Source organism: Periophthalmus magnuspinnatus, chromosome 16 (genome assembly GCF_009829125.3).
Source record: "Periophthalmus magnuspinnatus isolate fPerMag1 chromosome 16, fPerMag1.2.pri, whole genome shotgun sequence".
Taxonomy (NCBI): Eukaryota; Metazoa; Chordata; class Actinopteri; order Gobiiformes; family Gobiidae; genus Periophthalmus; species Periophthalmus magnuspinnatus.
The window spans coordinates 21112996-21131945 of record NC_047141.1 but is presented as its reverse complement, the minus strand read 5'-3'; the positions used below and the strand labels follow the sequence as shown (position 1 = coordinate 21131945).

The 18950-nt window shown below is 38.2% G+C and overlaps 3 protein-coding genes across 5 annotated transcripts; all 3 read left to right on the top strand.

Annotated features, from left to right (window-relative positions):
- The first annotated feature begins 1309 nt into the window (after positions 1-1309).
- washc5 (WASH complex subunit 5) lies at positions 1310-9835 on the top strand. 2 transcript variants are annotated; one of them, XM_033980377.2, is made up of 29 exons: positions 1310-1410; positions 1833-2030; positions 2115-2260; positions 2390-2474; positions 2586-2686; positions 2930-3122; positions 3214-3366; positions 3491-3604; positions 3975-4146; positions 4239-4366; positions 4887-5016; positions 5116-5228; positions 5677-5843; positions 5936-6011; positions 6090-6200; positions 6608-6748; positions 7113-7193; positions 7282-7383; positions 7463-7642; positions 7797-7921; positions 7995-8157; positions 8237-8339; positions 8412-8491; positions 8609-8712; positions 8781-8910; positions 8982-9078; positions 9156-9309; positions 9393-9480; positions 9576-9835. In XM_033980377.2, the coding sequence occupies exons 2-29, from the start codon at positions 1845-1847 to the stop codon at positions 9630-9632; spliced, it is 3480 nt and encodes a 1159-aa protein (XP_033836268.1). In that variant the 5' UTR covers positions 1310-1410; positions 1833-1844; the 3' UTR covers positions 9633-9835. The 2 variants fall into 2 exon arrangements, with proteins under 2 accessions (XP_033836268.1, XP_055083777.1); XM_055227802.1 differs by having other exon boundaries at positions 1323-1558.
- A 113-nt stretch (positions 9836-9948) lies between these two features.
- On the top strand, positions 9949-12625 carry nsmce2 (NSE2 (MMS21) homolog, SMC5-SMC6 complex SUMO ligase). The gene is made up of 6 exons (XM_033980380.2): positions 9949-10168; positions 10233-10348; positions 10425-10578; positions 11067-11158; positions 11240-11346; positions 11965-12625. Exons 1-6 carry the CDS (start codon positions 10054-10056, stop codon positions 12071-12073), a joined length of 693 nt encoding a protein of 230 aa, XP_033836271.1. The 5' UTR covers positions 9949-10053; the 3' UTR covers positions 12074-12625.
- A 1175-nt stretch (positions 12626-13800) lies between these two features.
- LOC117383258 (protein LRATD2-like) lies at positions 13801-16074 on the top strand. 2 transcript variants are annotated; one of them, XM_033980378.2, is made up of 2 exons: positions 13801-14011; positions 14230-16074. In XM_033980378.2, exon 2 carries the CDS (start codon positions 14410-14412, stop codon positions 15232-15234), a length of 825 nt encoding a protein of 274 aa, XP_033836269.1. In that variant the 5' UTR covers positions 13801-14011; positions 14230-14409; the 3' UTR covers positions 15235-16074. The 2 variants fall into 2 exon arrangements, with proteins under 2 accessions (XP_033836269.1, XP_055084163.1); XM_055228188.1 differs by lacking the exon at positions 13801-14011 and adding an exon at positions 14055-14138 and having other exon boundaries at positions 14230-16049.
- The last annotated feature ends 2876 nt before the right edge of the window (positions 16075-18950 follow it).

The window sequence follows — 18950 nt, the reverse complement described above, 5'->3', positions numbered from 1 at the left end:
ACCCCCACCTTTCCTGCTGAAGACCATCTGAGCCATTCTTCTCTGTACTTTATATAAAGATAACACAAAGCATGAAAACTATATGAATGCTATTAATTATTTTATATCACTGAGACAATAATATCCTATGCTTGAACAATTGAACAAGGACTGCATTCATTTATCAGACACATTTGAAAGCCTCACAGCAGCAGATTTCTTAATAAAAGGTGAGATGTTGAGAGCTCATTAGTGAAAGCTTTCTTGATGCATCGAAGCACATGGAGCTAACCCTGTTAGACTGTGACCTTGTATGATGGTAAATGGGTTATAAATCCTGTGGTGGCCGCTGGGACCAAGTGTGTAGTTTGTAGACAACTAGGTCAATGAGAAGGCAAGCTATGAATCTAAAGTGCACCTGTTTCTGCTCCATTCCTAATATAAAATGCATTGGAATAATCATAGTTGTCTACTGAGATGACAGAATGTTTGCTGTTGTAGAGGTTAAATGCATTGCTCTTTGCACCACGTGACACACCCCATTGGCCTTGTATATTCCTGTCACACACGACTTTATAGCCCATAAACAAACAATCGATGTCAGTGTCCTACAAACAAGCTTGTCTGTTATTAAAGCGGTAGACCTAATACAAGACAAGACATACAAGACATGTGCTTTATGTGTATGTAAAGCCTACCACTGTAAGTAATCCATCAACGGAATCATCAATCTCTCACAGGTGTCAGGTTAAAAAATATATATTGTAGTAGTAGTAGTAGTAGTAGTAGTAGTAGTAGTAGTAGTAGTAGTAGTAGTAGTAGTAGTAGTAGTAGTTGTAGTAGTAGTAGCCTTTGAAAATACATTAGGTCTATGATTTAGGTTAAAATTCTTCAATTTTATTCAAATGTTGTATAGAAATACCTACAGAATATACTTTGGGCAGCCTAAATGAACCTATTTCAAAACACATTTCTTTCGACTCTAGGGGAGATGCAAATGTTGGTGATATTTCTCAAATGCATGCTGTTAATGGGTTGTTGCGATCATTTCCAGATAGCGGAGGCTGAAATGTGCGCGTGGAAGGCAGGCTCGGCTGCTGCTGTTGTGGATCTTTGTCGCCATCTATGGGTTCATAAAAGGAGACCTGTTATTGTTAAACACCTTCCCCATTTGAACAATTTGCCGTTTAGATGCCCGTTAGTAAAAAATATACAAATCTTATTTTTTTAAATTATAAGCCAGTAACAGTTTATAGCGTCCTAAATGATTACTCCAATGCCAAACGGTGCACGCGGTGTGATGAATCGAAGACACCCTCAGCAAAGTCATGTGATCGTCACGAGGAAGTAAACAGCTACACAGCGGTGGCGAGAACTTTACACAAATGCTCCGAATTAAACGCAAAATAACAATCCAATTTTATTAGCAGGGTGCGTATAAGGCATGCATATGACTTTTTGTTATTTGATTTTGTCTGATAGAGGATTACGGGGGCTAATTGTAAATGCATGACCGTGTAATTACATCAGTTTGGGATTCTTTCGTTTATGTGCCATTCATCGTCGAGCCCCGGGAAAAGTACAGCAATATTCTACTTCTGTTCACTGTTCATGTTCTAAATGTGGTTTACCGATCTTCCAGGTTGCTTGTTTAAGTAATTCTGCTTAGGTTAAAACCTGTTGCTTATTATATATGTACAGTGTCATAGCTGGCTGTATTTGATTATTTGATATCAGTATTTGCATTATGCTTGTGTTATAGTATAAACACTGAGAATAACAGCTTATCTAACGTGCTTATTCATATCTGTCCACACTGTATATATGACAGGTATCTCTCTTGTTTTATACAGGGCTGAAACATCATGGTGGACTTTTTAGCAGAAAACAACCTGTGTGGACAGGCCATCCTCAGGATTGTGTCAAGGGGTAATGCTATCATAGCAGAGCTTCTTCGACTTTCTGACTTCATCCCACCAGTTTTTAGGCTCAAAGACAAGAGTGACCAACAGAAATATGGAGATATTATTTGTGATTTTTGCTACTTCAAGGTAAATGTTAATGGGTCACCTATATTCTAGCTTTTTGAACAGAAGTATTTAAATGATTATTTGAATTTGATGTGATCTCTCCAGGGCCCAGAGTACTACGAGGGGAAACTTGAAGCCAAACCCGAGCTCCAGGATCTAGATGAAGAGTTTAGAGAAAATAACATTGAAATTTTGTCTAGATTTTATCTGGCATTTGAGAGTGTACATAAATACATAGTAGACTTGAACAGGTAAACTCTATGTCTGCTCCCTTCCATACGTCTGAAATATTCTTACATGTTATTATAATTATAGCCTAGATTTGAGACATCTTATGTCAACACAACATCAACACAAACCTCATTTTCTGCTCTCTGCAGATATTTGGATGACCTACATGAGGGTGTTTATATTCAGCAGACACTTGAGACTGTACTACTCAATGAGGATGGAAAGCAACTCTTAGTAAGAAGCATTATGCTGAAATTACTTTTATTACCGAAGTACACCATATTTTCAATATTTTGTTATAACATTAGCACATTTAAATGCGTATCAAATTTTTTATCATTTTAGTGTGAAGCACTTTACCTTTACGGAGTCATGTTGCTTGTCATTGACCAGAAGATTGAAGGAGAAGTTCGAGAGAGGATGCTTGTTTCTTACTATAGATACAGGTACTTTGCGATACACGTCACCATAGTATTCTTTATAATCCATTATTTCCTTGTTACTATTAGCATAATATTACATGATTAACATTATGCAGTTATGGGACAAGCACTGTGAAAATTATCTTGAGTATTAGTAAAATAACCTGAACCTGAGTAGAACACATCTTGGTGACACATATTTAATTAACCAGGAAAAACATATTTGTACAGTATATCAACCTCAACATACACCTCATGTGTTGTTAGTGCTGCCCGTTCATCAGCTGACTCCAACCTGGATGACATCTGTAAACTGCTGCGTAGCACTGGCTACTCCAGTCAAACAGGAGCTAAGCGGCCCGCAAACTACCCAGAGAGCTATTTTCAGAGGGTACCCATCAGCACCACTTTTATAAGTATGGTGATTGGAAGACTGCGCTCTGATGACATCTATAATCAGGTCAGTAATAAACGGCCCAAAACCCAAGTGTTTTGCATATATTTATGTAGTATGTTATTTTTGACCGTTTAAAAATCATTTGGTTCATCAGGTTTCTGCCTATCCTCTCCCAGAGCATCGCAGCACAGCTCTGGCCAATCAGGCAGCTATGCTGTATGTTTGCCTTTACTTCAGCCCCTCCATACTCCACACACAACAGGCCAAGATGAGAGAAATAGTGGACAAATATTTTCCTGACAATTGGGTAAGTATACTGTTCATGGCTCTGTTTCTAAATATTTTGCAGTAAATACCTGAAACATGATTGTTAGGTTTGCTTTTTGATGTGAAGGTCTTTGTAAATGTAAATGTATGCTTTGCCACTCCAGGTGATCAGTATTTACATGGGAATCACAGTCAATCTGGTGGAGGCCTGGGAACCTTACAAAGCTGCCAAAACAGCACTGAATTACACTCTGGACTCAGCCAACATTAAAGAGCAGGTATAAAATTGAAAGTTTTAATCGGTATTTAATTAGTAGTCCCAGTGTGTAGACCTTAATTGTTTTGAAGGGCTGATAACCATATGGAAGCTGTTATATGTGTGTGCAGAATCCATAATGAGAACATGAGGGATTGTATTCAAATTGTGTGAATATAAATTACAATTTTAGAAAAAAAAGTTTCAAGAAAAAGTTTAGAAACTCACAACGGCCACAGCCTGGGGAGCTATAAAAATGCAATGCTCATTCTAACAGGATAATGGCGAGTAAAAGCCTTGTTTAGGCTGTTGTACAGATGGTGCCTGATGCTTGTTTTTGCCAGCTGGGAGGAATACATTACTTTAACAATATCACCACGGTTTTGATATAGGCCACTCGCTATGCAGCTAGCATCGAGAGCCTGAGGCCCCAAGTGCAACAGCTGCTGAAAGAAGGCTTCCTGCGTGAGGAGATCATCCTGGACAACATCCCCAAACTGCTCAACTGTCTGAGAGACTGCAATGTGGCCATCCGCTGGCTCATGCTGCACTCTGCTGAGTCGGGTAAGTCTCACATGGAAAGGAATGCAACAATAATATATATTTGTTTAAATCATATTGTATTTTATTCTTATAAATATAATTATTAATTTCAGCCTACGACCCAAATAACAAGCGACTTCGACAGATAAAAGATCAAGTACTGAATGACTCCAAATATAATCCAAAGATCCTTTTCCAATTGCTCCTTGACACGGCACAGTTTGAGTTTACACTTAAAGAGGTGAGTGTTATATGTGGATGCACTATGTAACTTTTCTGGTGTTTATCTGCATGGCGATGTTAGTGCTTTGCCTGAAATGTTCCACATGTACATTAACTTGTACATTAAATTACAGGTGTTTCTATTGCCAAAAAAAGCCTCATTATCTCTATATTTAATGATAAATTGTGAAACATTCCAAGAAATTAACACAGTGGTGGTGAAATTTCCACCAGAAAAGTTCCTTTATTTATGACAGAATTATCTCAGAATTCTTTATTTTGTTCATTTTTAATCAAAATCAGGTATGGAGTTTTAATATTGGGACACACTAGAATACATCCCTCCAAAGCTGTTATACACCATGCATACATGGTCAAACAATAAAGGATTAGTGTAGGCACTGCATGTTAGTGTGTTGATGCAGCATATGGGTAGCCAATTTATCATTATATGCGGACACCGAATTAAAGTTCTCATTAGCCATCCATACGCTTAATCCTTCCTCATTGACTCAGCAGCTGTGTGGTTCCTCTTCCAGATGTTCAAGCAGATGCTCTCAGAGAAGCAGCTCAAATGGGAGAGTTATAAGAAAGAAGGATCTGAACGAATGACGGAGTTGGCCGAAGTCTTCTCTGGAGTCAAACCTCTGACGCGTGTGGAGAAAAATGGTCAGTGAACAACATCATCAGAAAGGCAGAATAAAATCAATCCTTTTAAATATAAATCCATTTAAATGATCTGTTTTGGCTATGTCTCTCTTTTCACAGAGAACTTGCAGGCTTGGTTTAGAGAAATCTCCAAGCAAATTGAATCTTTAAACTATGAAGACTCCACAGCAGCTGGGAGAAAAACCGTTCAGCTCATACAGGCTCTTGTTGAGGTAATAATTATTACAAACCTGTCTGCTCATTTAGAAAATTATTAAATATATGCTTATGTTTTCAAGTCAATCATGTGTATCTATTGCATCATTAGTTCTGATTGAATGACTTTATTTTCATACAAACTACATTAAGTGAAACCTATTATACCTGGGGGAAGAAACACTATAAAATGCAAATGGTTAGACGTATTAAGAGCAGATGAGATGATCGGTCATAAAACAAGGGAACCGTGATGTCACAGCTTATAAAATTGGAAATAAAAGAGAATCCAGGAACATTGAATTTGATTAGATTGAATTATATTACCCTAGATTGCTTTGCATAATTGTCTTGTGATCTTGCACATGCTAAAATACAAGTGGGCATCGAATTAGAGCTAATGATCACACAGCCTCAAGTGTGTGATTTGGTTTATTTCAATAATATTGTTTTCCTGTTGTTTAGGTCCAAGAGTTTCACCAGTTGGAGTCTAACCTGCAGGTGTGCCAGTTTTTAGCCGACACCAGAAAGTTCCTGCATCAAATGATCCGTACCATCAACATCAAGGAGGAGGTCCTCATCACAATGCAGATTGTTGGGGATCTGTCTTACGCTTGGCAGATAATTGACAGGTCACATGTTAATTATTTTGTAAATATTAAAAGATTATTAGATTTACAGTGACATGCGTTCTAAAAGATTATTTGGAATTGCATTATTTTAGCTTCACAGCAATTATGCAGGAGAGCATCAGAGCCAACCCGTCCATGGTTACAAAACTGAGAGCTACATTTCTAAAGGTTTAATGAAGACATAATCAAATACATAGTGTTTTGTTTTTTGGTAATTCACCTCTCATTTCTTTGTCTTGTGTATAGCTTGCATCTGCTTTGGATCTTCCATTACTGCGCATCAATCAGGCCAACAGTGCTGACCTCTTGAGTGTCTCACAGTTTTACTCTGGAGAGTTGGTGGCCTATGTCAGAAAGGTACTCGACTGGACATACAGACATACAGCTTACAGGGGCTGTCTAACCAATTTGCTTAGTTACATTTTGAATCAATTAATAAAATGTGTTAATAATGGTAAAATGTCAAGATGAAGAGCTCATGTCAGCATATTTTCTAAAGAAGCTGTGATCGCCGGTAAGTGAAAAGGTACTTTTGAGATTAGTGAAACCATCTGTTTGCTAAAATTTTGCAAATAGCTGCTTTGTGGATGTGTGCAATAATATTAAAATACCTTCTGGTGTTATCTATCTCTGCCAGAGAAACTAAGTTTGAGAAATCACTCTATTTTTTATACCACCTGCTTTAGAAATCAAATTGTCTAAACCCCTTTAACATACAGTAGAGGTTTTCCTTCAGTGACATTTTGCTTCCTTCTTATTGCCAGGTGCTCCAGATTATCCCAGAGAGTATGTTCACCTCCCTGGCCAAAATCATCAAGCTCCAAATTCATGACATCATGGAGGTGCCCACACGCCTTGATAAGGACAAGCTGAAGGACTATTCGCAGCTTGGAGCTCGCTATGAAGTAATTATTTCTTTAAAATATTTATGCAGCTTTCATTTCACAGTGGAATGAAAATGATTTAAATGAAGGCAAAAATCTTAAGCTATGAAGAAAAATGAAAGGCTGAATTGTAAGATGTGAAAGGCAGTTTTAGTATTTAGTATTTAGATGAGGCAAGCATAACTGGTGCCACAGTGATTTCAGAAATAACATTTTGATGTGAAATACAAATGGGAAAGGGAATAACAATTTGTGTTGACCTATTTGATATGTACACACTTTATTTTCTAAATGAAACAAACTGAATTTCTTTTAGGCTTAAATGCTATGTTAAAAAATATGTGTTAATGATTATCAGCAATGTTTTTAACATTGTTTTATGTAGGTGGCAAAACTCACCCATGACATTTCGATTTTCACTGAGGGCATACTGATGATGAAAACCACTTTAGTTGGTATCATAAAGGTAAGTTTTTCAAACAATCACTTACTCTTAATTGATGACATACATTCATTTATTTTGTTAAACTCTCAACTCTGTCAACTCTGTTTAGGTGGACCCTAAGCAACTGTTAGAAGATGGCATCAGAAAGGAGCTGGTGAAGAGAGTGGCTTATGCTCTGCACAAAGGATTGATTTTCAACCCCAAAGCAAAGGTTCCACATCATTTTAATCAATTGATGCTCCTGCCCTGTCAGCTTTTAAAACACACTCATCATCCTCCTAATCTTGCAGCCCAGTGAGCTAATGCCCAAGTTAAAGGAAATGGCTGCAACTATGGATGGCTTCTACCGGTCGTTTGAATACATCCAGGACTATGTCAGCATATATGGGCTAAAAATTTGGCAAGAAGAAGTGTCCCGTATCATCAATTACAATGTGGAACAGGAGTGCAACAGCTTCCTCAGGACGAAGGTCACACTAAAAGCACACTACCGCATGCTTCCCGATCACACCTCAAAATAGTGCGCTAACATCATTCTGTCACTGTGTAGTCAATAAGACATGCTCTGGTTGCTACCCTATTCATTTAACAAACATTGATAGATTCTTTCTCTCTACCATTCAGATCCAAGATTGGCAAAGTGTGTATCAGTCCAGCCACATTCCCATCCCAACCTTTCCCTCCGTGGACGAGTCTGCCACTTTTATCGGCCGTCTCTGCAGAGAAATCCTCAGAATCACTGATCCTAAGTATGACAGATTTAGTAAAATAAGTTGCATGTAATAACTAAATGTAAATATTGACCCATCTCCCAATATCTAGGATAACATGCTATATTGATCAGATGAACACCTGGTATGATCTGAAGAGCCACCAGGAAGTGACCAACAACCGACTGTTCTCAGAGATCCAAAACACACTCGGTACCTTTGGACTCAACGGACTGGACCGCCTGCTCTGCTTTATGATAGTGAAAGAGTTGCAGGTGATTTCAGTTGTACTGGTTGGCTAAAGCTGTACAAAAACTCCCTCAAAATTAACTTGCATATTTTCCTGATCAACAGAACTTCCTGATGTTACTTCAGAAAACTATCCTCAAGGACAAAACTGTGGTGGATATATTTAGAGTGATGCTTGGGACTGTTAACCCAGTTCAGGGTATTGTTGGTATGTACCTGGCTGTAAAAAAATGTATGAATATATTTGTTTTTTTCTGTTATAATTATTCCTCTGCTGTAGTTAATGCCAGCAAGGTGTATGCCACTGCAGTTGCCAAAACTCAGAAGATCTGGGGCCCATATCAGGAAGCCATTATGAAGGTATATAGCTCCAAAGAAAGTCTCCTTTTAGATGGACAGTTGCAGTTTGCACATAGACTAGATTATAAATGATCCTATAGAAACTGTCAGAGTTTTTACTATTGTTCTTGTTGACAGGTTGGTCAGATGCAAATTCTCAGACAACAGATTGCAAATGAGTTAAATTACTCATGCAAATTTGACTCGAAACACCTGGCTGCTGCTTTGGAAAACCTCAACAAGTCAGTGTATGGTTTTCATCTCACGCTAAATGCTTTATTGCATAGTTTAACTTTTGTAAAATTTTCAGGTCACTACTAGCTGACATTGAAGCTCACTATCAGGACCCGTCTCTGCCCTATCCCAAAGAGGACAACACCTTGCTTTATGAGATTACAGCATATCTAGAGGCTGCTGGCATTCACAACCCGCTCAACAAAGTACAGATACTGCACATATCATATTCTCTTGAAATCAGTCATAAAATTTATTGTCACCTTTTTTGTTACAGATTTATATCACCACAAAGCGTCTCCCTTACTTTCCCATTATAAACTTCTTATTTATTATCAGTCAGCTGCCTAAACTTCAGTACAACAAAAACCAAGGTATGCTTTACTTTATGTGGTTTAATAATGTTGAATTGCAGGAACAGGATTACAAGTGAAGTCATGTTTCCACACAGGGATGACTTGCAGAAAAGCCACAGACTCTGTCGACTGGATCCCCCTGGTTCTTGGGCTGCTGACTCTGCTCAAACAGTTTCACTCAAGATACACACAACAGTTCTTGGCTCTCATTGGTCAGTTTATCCGTTCTATCATGGAGCAGTGCACAAGGTAACATTTTACAAATTCATTTATACTAATTAAAAACAGCAAAAGTTAATTAAAAATAATGTATACAATTTATTTATTAATAGTCAGAAGATTCCTGACATGCCATCAGATGTGGTGGGAGCTCTGATGTTCTTAGAGGACTATGTGAAGTACACAAAACTCTCGCGCAAGGTAGATCTATTTTTTTCTATAAAATAAAACATTGAATTTATTTTATTTTGGCTGTTTGTAATGAACTATATATTTTTCTCCATTGTGCTCTCCAGGTGGCTGAAGCACATGTCCCCAGTTTCATCTTTGATGAGTTTAGGACTATACTGTGAATCTGTCATAATATGATAAATAAGAAAACTTTATTAATCTATAATGTTCACCAATAATTGTAGTCCTAACCAACTCATTTCATCTTGCATTGCACTTACAAGTGTATGTAACACATTCCTATGCCATCATGTGCCAAAATTACCTACTTTAGCATCATTGTTCAAAGAATGTATTGTAAATAAAAGCCTATAACATGCTTAAAGTGTCCATGGTATTGGCTGAAAGTGCTTACAAAAAAATTGATCGTTTCAAACTTTATTTTGAAATATCGGCCACACCGGAAGTGATGCATTAAGCTTCAGTTCCTTCCAGCGGGATCATCAGTTTGTTGAACGTTTGGTGTCTAAACTTACTAAAGGTGTTCATGAAAAGTGTTCAGCGACCAAATATTCGGTAATATTCTTTCAGTTAGGTTCAACAATGTCTCTAAGTGCTGTTCACGGGACACTGTCAAGTCTGAGGTCGTGCCAAAATGACATAAAGACAACGATGGATATTGTGACAGATGTGGCGATGGACCTGGCTGAAACACACGGTAAAACCAGACTTAACTAAAAAACCGTACGCGCCTCACACTCGTTAATCAAACTATGTTGCAGATGATGTAGAAGGAAACGATAGATTTAAGGAGCTGCAGGACACGATACTTGAATGTGCAAAACTGGACAGAGACATCAACCACTTTGTAGACATCGTGCAACAAGTCACTTCTGATGTGAGGGCACTACTATGGCATAACAAACAAAGACCCTCAGTCTTTAATGTAATTCTGCTTCCAACATTTGTTGCAGGTGACATCCCAGGAGCCAGAGAACATGTTCTCCTTGTCTGAAGATGTGAAAAGGCAGTTTGAGATTAAATTGTCTCAACTTTCTGATGCTGAGTTGCACAACCATCAGAAAGTCATCGCCTTCAAATACAGCATCAAGAACTGTCAAGACCAAGGTAGGTTCTGAAGCATGGCTGGCATAATGAAATATAACATGCCCGGCACAATAAAGATGCCCGTGCATTCTGTCATGTTTCCACAACCTCAAATGAAAGATAACGGGTCAAATTAAGAGGACACATTACTATGCAGGGACAGTGGTGTGACTTAGTCTTTACTTTATAAACTTAAATTTACTTTAGGTTAAAAGGGGTTGATCATTTTAGACAAATTAGTTTACAATGTGGGCAAAGTGCTTGTTAAGAAATAAAGCTGTTTACAATTGTATGTATTAAAAAACAACAAAAATGTAATTGCATTCACACCCATCTGAGCTGCCTTCCTAGACTACTCTTGATTTCTTATTTGGTTGTTGGATGTAAAATATATTTTGGTTGCAGTGAATTGAGTTTTTCCACTGCCTTGAACTGTGGATGACCTTTAATCAGCTCAGGTGTCACAGCACTGCTATTTGGTCATGTTTACATTTCTAATGTGTCTCCAGCTGGACAAGAGCCAGCAGAAAGATTAGAGGAGCTCGATGAAGATATTGCCGTAACCCAAAGTCAAGTGAATTTCACCTGTCCTCTCACAACGGTAGATGCTTTCTTCATATTGAATCATTATGTTGGATCTTAGCCTGTTTTTCATATTATTAAAACTTCACTCTACTTTTAGGTTGAGATGGTAAATCCTGTTAAAAATAAGAAGTGTAATCACCACTATGATGAAGAGGCCATTGTCAACCTCATCAGAAACAGATATTCCCAAAGAAAAAAATGCCGGTAAGATGCACATTTTTTCAGTAATCTACTACCAGAGAATTGATCTAGTTCATATTAATATAGAATGCATCTGACTGTCTATTGTCAGTGTTACAACTTTATTAATTATTAATTTATTACATTTTAAGACCATAAAGTCAATTTTTTAGCATCATTTTATATTATATTTATAATATTTAAGACATGTGCTACCCTGGCAAAGATGAATTGTCAACCTATCAATTGTTGCTTTAAAATATTTTATTTAAAATGAAAATTACATTATATTGTATATATAAAAAAAATATGTTCTTAATTATCATGGTGGTATTGAAATTAGTGTGTCAAAGCCAAGGTTTTTTTTTGTTTTTTTTTTTCAAGCATCTGCGATTAAATGTAAAGGCTTGACCAACTGGAGACAGTTTTGTTTTAGTATGGTGGCCTAGCTACAAGCCTGACAGTTTAAAGAAATATAGCAGTATGTTAAGGTAATACCTTCTTTAGCTGATGGTCATTAGGCTATTGGGCTATTACCTTCACTATTTATATCTGTGTTCAACAATCAGAGATGGCAATCTTTCAGCTGGACATCTACAAGAATTAAATTTACATCTGTTTGTTTTTCATCCTAACCTCTAGGTGTCCTGTGGTTGGCTGTGCTAACTCGGATGTGAAAGAGTCAGATCTGGTTCTAGACCAAGTTCTTAGGAGAAGAATCCAGAGCCAGAAGAGAAACAGCAAGATGTAGTTCTTTACATTCCCACTGGCACTACAATTCATTATTGGTAATTATTTAATAGTAGCCTGTTCCAGGGTGTACAGTTGTCTAGTTTGCTAGTTTTAATATTTTGTTATGAATAAAAACATTTGTGGAGATGCTGAAATTAATTTAAAGGAATCCATAAATTCATAATATACTGCAGTGTGTTGAGACAACCACAAGGGGGAGGCCTTTCCATAGTGGCAGCAGTACCTGAGCCCATTGACCCAGACGTGTTCTGTTTTAGGTATTCTGTTAATTAAATAAAGCTTTTTCAACACTCTGAACATGTTTTTTGTCCTACATGGACCAGAAACCAAACCAAACTAGGCTGAGAAAAAGACTAAACACTAGATTGAGAGCATCTCCTGGAATGTACTCTGAGTGATTAAATCTCCCCTTCCTTCCTGCCCCTGCCTCTGTGAGAGGCCTTTGTTTGAAAAAGAAACAAACAAAAGCTGTGTTGAGATGAAACTAGGTGAAGCTAAGCTTTTAATAACTGAGTATTAGGCATTTTTCAAATGTTGTATTATCCCCCCCCCCCCCCCCCCCCCAATACTGCATCACACAGCTCTCCCTGAACATATTAACAGGCAACAAATGATCTATGCTGTGTTGACTTGATTGTTTCTTCACTCTACTACATTTTGAATTAGCCTGCCTCAGTCTAACCTTATTTGCCATGCTGCATCTTATGTTGCAGGTAATTTCACAACAAATGTATCATTTGTGAAAGCAAACACACAAACATGTGGCGGTGTTGGCTGCATAATAAAATTGTTTACATACCTTCAGCACTGTTATTGTCCTTTGAAAGTCCAATCACAACATGAGCATGGAGCTAGATTTAAAAATATATATCAAGTACCATTTGATGTTTGATTTTTTTTTTTGCTCAATGTCTGATCTATAATTAACCTTTCATCCCACTACCTTATGAAATCCTCCTAAAATGGTGTGGTAGCTTCCTAAGACGTTGTTAATTACAGTATCTGGCTTGTTTATGGATGACTTATGGACAAATCTAACACTCTTAACACTCTGGTCCAGCTGGCCAGTGCAGAGATGGCTATAGAGCTCTGAGGCTGTAGAGATGGCACTGGCACAAAGTACGAGGTCCAGGTGTCAAGCTTAGAAACACTTTGGCACCAAAACCTTTTGGTTTCATTGAAGAAGCATTACCAGTTTCACGGCCACACTAAGAATGTGAAGACTCTCAACAGCTGTGCAAATGAGCCCATAGGTGTGGGATTTGACTGTCATCTGCGAAATGTGAAATTCAGAGCTTCTGTAGCATCAAATACGGTGTGCACATATACCGGTACACATAAATACTGTTGAATTGCATTAGGCTCAATCTGACAGCAATAACTGTCTCGAATTTGTCTGCATGTGCTTAGTTTTAGTTTTACTTAAGTGTTTATCTTAAATTATCAGCCAACTCCCTTCCTCAAGTTACTATTCAGCATTCAATGTACGTTCAGTATTTTTTTAATGCTTTCCTGTGTATTCCAAACCAATATAGTTTTTAACAACGGATCATCCATTACAATGTTATCAAAACTTATGTAGTAAGTTAAATTCTGCCTCTATATTTTAAGATTAATACACCATGTTATGTATTCAATAAAACTGTGGCTGCAGACGCTGAAAGCTTAGAGACAATGCTAATGAGGTGCAAAAGTGTACTGTGGCTTTAAATGTCAACGCCTCCCCGCAGTTATTCTGGCAGACTGAGTTTCGTTGCAACAAATACTGTGGTTCACACTACAGACAGCATTATACAGGAGAGCAAACCACATCCTCCCAGCACACGCAAGGGCTGAGGCACACCGGAAAAGCGCAGCTGACAGCCCGGTGCAGATTCCTGTTTAAGTCCCGCATGTTGACAGCAGAGACAGAAGAACCAACTCAAGTGGGCCACAGGTGAGTGCTTTCTCTGTGCCGAAGTGTGGATCTGAAATTTGCATAGAGCAGAGATGTTTTGTAGCCAAATGGAATTATACATTTTCTAAACGGGATAACCTGAGTTTGTCTGAAGCTGAGCCAACAGGTGTGTCAGGTCGCACCAGTTTGGAATATAAACTAGTTTGACTTTGTGTTAAGCTGTCGTTTTCTAAAGAAGCATGTTTTGTTTTCTTCAGCTCGGTTCAAGTGGGAACATTGGTCGGACATACGCTGTTGGATATGGATTATTGGTGCCCTTGCCGCCGCTTTGGATTTAGTTGAGACACTCGTGCTGTCGTCCTCCTGAAGTGAGCGCTGAGAACAAGTGGATCCTGTTTCCATTTGGCTCACCGGCTGCGTAATCTACTTAAACCTTTATGGGGAACCAGGTGGAGAAACTCACTCATCTCAATTACGCAGAGGTCCCCACGTCGGACCCGAATGGCTTTGATCAGGACGACGGCGGAACACGAATTGGCGTTTCCTACATTTTCTCTAACGATGATGACGATGATCAGGACGACCGTTTTGATAACTTCTCCACAGAGAGCGCCCGGGTGAACCACGAGGAGAAGCCGTTTGACCCGAGGGACGAACTGGAGTGCGTTATCTTTTACAGAGACGATTGTTTGTATGAGAGGAAGAGCGGTGAAGCCACGTACTCCGCGGAGAGCCTGCTGAACAAGTGCAGAGCGGGGGACCTGTTGGAGTTTGTAGCCACCGGACAGTACCCACACTGGGCCGTGTATGTGGGGGACTTTCAGGTGGTTCATTTGCACCGGGCTGAGATCAAGAACAGCTTCCTGACGGATGTGAGTCAGGGCAAACAGGGAAGGATAGTGAACGAACTGTACCGGTACCGCGCGCTGCCACCTGAAGTCGTCGTGCGTAACGCCTTGGACCACGTGGGCACCAGAGACGGAGAGCTGTACTGGAGAAACTCTGAGTGCTTTGCAGCTTGGTGCCGCTTTGGAAAACGTGAGTTTAAGATTGGGGGTGAAATCAGGATAGGCAAGCAGCCATACAAGCTAAAGTTACTGTTTTCTGATAAAAAGAGCCATGTACTGGAGTTTCAGAGCCTGGAGGATGTGGTGATGGAAAAGAGGAGAAACGATCAAATAGGCAGAGACGCTGTGATGCAGGAGCTCGCTAATCACCTCAACGCAACACACGAAATTAAAGATGGCTGTTTTGGAGACTGATGGGAGCTTCTATGGTCATCACACACATCTTTCAGCTTTTGGACCAGGCCCCTATGCCAGCCTCTAATAATGACCAATGAGAAGCGTTGAGAGTCTGTAAACACAGCGCGTGCGTTTCGGTGTTTGCCTCCAGAATGAGTCCCGTGGGGTCAGTATCACAGTAGAATTTTAAGTAGAAAGGTTCAATTCAACAAAAGCTGTAGCAGTTGTGTTGCAATGGCAAATCTGGCATCTTAAAAATGAACTAATCTTAGCATTTTTCATTCAAGACTACATGAAAATTATTTTTCTCAATATTTAACAGCTCTGCCTTGATACTTGATTAGTTAACTATTGCCATAATAAAGGGACACTGAATGAGTGCTGGATCAAGAGTTAAAATGGCAGACTGACATTATGAAAATGAATTACTTAATCATTGACAATATATAAGTGACTTGCAGTTTGTAGTTGTTCATCATAAGGTATTAAGGCAATCTCCACAACTGATTATCTCCTCTACCTGACTCCTGGACCCCTGTACTTTGGTCTTTTAAGGGGTCTTTAGAGTGGTATTTTAACCTGATACATTATTGCACAAGGAGCCTTCCTGTTGTACAGTATTTGTGACGGTTGCTCCCAATGACTCAGGTGTGACAGAGTAACAGAGACAGTGTTTGTCATATGAACTTTTGCTTTACTCACAGCTTTACCCACTCCACTTTTGCGTGGACACAGCTATGAAGACTGTGCATTTTTATTATTCACCGAAATCAGCTGTTTATTTTTGGATAAAGATGTTTGTATGAAGAAATTTTAAATAAATATATATTTGGCCATTAAAAATTCTATTTGTCAATGTATTTTTTTGTCTTTTTCTTGTTCTGAGATATCGACAACTTAAGCACTCATAGATGTCTGTTTCTTTTTTTGTTTTTTCAGCAAAGTTATTGCCTTTGCAAAAAAGCAACAGTCTCCTGAATCTACACAATACATTAAGTTCAACAATGAAGGACCTTGAGTTTGTGCCTCTACTGCTGAGAAAAGCTGTTTTCCAAAGTTTAGCTACAGGTCTCAATTGTTGAGCAAGGTCAATGGAAATTAAACCATCTGTTATAGTATTAGAAAGGTTTTGTCTACAGAGCTATAATATAACATTATCAATTCTTTGAATGTCTAGACATAAACAGAAATATGTTCACCAGCCTCACTGATCAATGTTTTTTACTCTAGCAACCAAGTATACACAAAAAGATTTCCTCCATTTATATTGGAAAAAAGAAATAAATTATTTTTCATGTGTTGCCATAAGAGGGATTAAACACTGGCCAATCAATACACTTGTTAATAAATGTAATTTGAATAAATTTAATGTTCCATACCACTGTATTTGAACTTGAAACACAATTCTTGCAGACACATTTGAAATGTGATGACGCTTTTAGCTATAAAATGAAATGACACTGTGAGAATGGCTTCCTCATTGTGAGTGCGTTACAGTGTCTTTAGTGATATTTGCAGAGAGATAATATAGTGTTTAATTTGCAGGCAGGACTACGCTCCCAACCGCCTCGAGTATGGATCATCTGAACTGAGACCAAACTGAAAAGCAGCCACATTAGCATTGCATAGCATAGACTGTATGAAAAAGTAATGCATATTTATGATAACCGGTCATATATTTTTGAAAGCCAACTAAATGCAGGCAGCATTTGGGAAGCACACAGAGGTTAGCTCAGTGTGGTGGGAATGTTAAACAGTGTGGCTTTGGGCACCAGTTTTTAAAGTCCATGCCACAGTCCTCATCAAGTCTAAGAAGTCTAAACTATTCCAAGTCATTTCATTACTATGGTAAGCACCACTGTCACTGAAAAATGTCAATATTCAAAAGTCCACAAATGTTGGAATGGATAGTTTATATTAGGAAATCAGTATTTATAATTGCAATGTACTGTAAAAACACTGATGTCTATAAACATTGTATCAAATTATATAACTGGTACAGATGTGCATGTGCCTTGGTGTTCATGAACGTTACAAGACCTACATTTCTTATTTGCTGACTTAACATGCTCCAATGTAATGTTTTTCTCATGGCACACAAAATTGAATCAATTTTACATGTGCCCAAGAGCCTCTACTCCGCACAGCTATTGTAAAGCTCAATAACATGTTCTTAATCTAAAATTCAATTCACACTTCACTTAAAATAGGTGTCAATTTCGTGAGAGCGCTTATTTTGAGGCCCTGGCTCGTTCATGACAATCCACAAGCCGCTGCACCTATGACACTTCATAAGGAGAGATTGAAAAGGGTCAATTTCCTTCAGGCTAAACTAGCAATGTTTTCAAAGTTGGGAATATACCAGTTTTGAAAAGATAACTCTATCTATGTTTAAAAAATGTTAAAATGCAAAACTTTGGTGAGACTTAGAGGATGTAATCTGTGAGGCCTACAGGAAAGTGGGTGGATTTGAGCTTGAGATTTATATCAGAGTGGGACAAACATTAGCCTGAAGATGAGGCAGTTTGGGAAGATGCCTACTCATGGGGCATACTTCAAAGCTAATCATTAATCTGCAAGTTAAATAGTGAAATGGTCCAATTACTATAAAACTACCACTAATACAGCCACACCTCAATCATGCAGTTATGTAGGATTAATGACCAAGATTACAGTATAAACAGTTATATAAGAGTAACTAATTTCTACTACCACTTTTACATCTTTCTGCCAGTCTAAATGAATTCATTAATGTGCTGACAATTAGCTGAATCAACAAAATGTTAAGGATGACTACAGCTCAATTACATTTTCTGCTTTTGAGTACACAAGTGATATAGTACTCTATACATTAACCTTACCTCAAGAATTCAGTTGTAAGTTGTGTTCCTTACCCAAGATGCACTTCACTTGACAACTCCAATTCCCAGTGACAAATGGGCGTGTCCCTGTAATAACAACGTAAGGCAGTTGAGGCAGCCTTTTATAAACTTGTTAAATGTTTCACCACTGGAGCATGCGGTAAAGTACGCCTTACATTTCCCTTCTTACATTAATTTGTTTTAACCTACACAATGTATCATCAAGAGACCACAGATTGTGTTTTCCCTTTGTTCGTTCACCTGAATCATGTTAACAATTATGTGTGAGGCAGTTCATTTACTGTAATTTAAAACCTCTGGAAACTTTTAAATTACTTACACTTAATATTCAATACTTTTAATTGGTCTGAGGCACAGCCAATAAACTTAAACTTTTACTTTGTGCACATGCAACTTTTTCTAGTTAATAATTGATACAGGACTTTACTCTCTTTGCGTTCTATTGGAGACTGCAGCTGAGTACAACATCCAAGGTTGTACATACTCACAAGTATTTTCATTTGAATGCCACTTATGCAGCTGGAAAAAGAAGATTTATATTTTTAACAGGTCAAGAGTTTTCAATACACTGCGCAAGTAAAATTCCACTAATATTAAAGAAGAAAAACAAAAGTAACATGAGTCACAACAGATATTTCATTGTTCTAACTTTGGAGATGCATTATTCTTAGGCCAGCAGTATTTGTTCAAATCATTGTTATTGTTCATTCCTGTTTTACTGACACCGAGGGAAACAATTAGGTTTTACAAATTGTATAAAAACAAACTTCAATTTAAATCCGCACCATGAAATTTTTCTGGTGGAACGTGGCACCTCTTGTCTCGTAGAGATGTTACTGCTTTGCCTGAAAT

Bases quoted from the DNA above. Each gene is read 5' to 3' on its own strand.
- LOC117383258 (XM_033980378.2), top strand. From the start codon at position 14,410: ATGGGGAACCAGGTGGAGAAACTCACTCATCTCAATTACGCAGAGGTC.
- washc5 (XM_033980377.2), top strand. From the start codon at position 1,845: ATGGTGGACTTTTTAGCAGAAAACAACCTGTGTGGACAGGCCATCCTC. The intron at 4,367-4,886 runs GTGAGTGTTATA...TTCCTCTTCCAG, and splicing joins TTGAGTTTACACTTAAAGAG to ATGTTCAAGCAGATGCTCTC. The intron at 5,229-5,676 runs GTAATAATTATT...CCTGTTGTTTAG, and splicing joins TCATACAGGCTCTTGTTGAG to GTCCAAGAGTTTCACCAGTT.
- nsmce2 (XM_033980380.2), top strand. From the start codon at position 10,054: ATGTCTCTAAGTGCTGTTCACGGGACACTGTCAAGTCTGAGGTCGTGC. The intron at 11,159-11,239 runs GTAGATGCTTTC...CTCTACTTTTAG, and splicing joins TCACCTGTCCTCTCACAACG to GTTGAGATGGTAAATCCTGT. The intron at 11,347-11,964 runs GTAAGATGCACA...CCTAACCTCTAG, and splicing joins TCCCAAAGAAAAAAATGCCG to GTGTCCTGTGGTTGGCTGTG.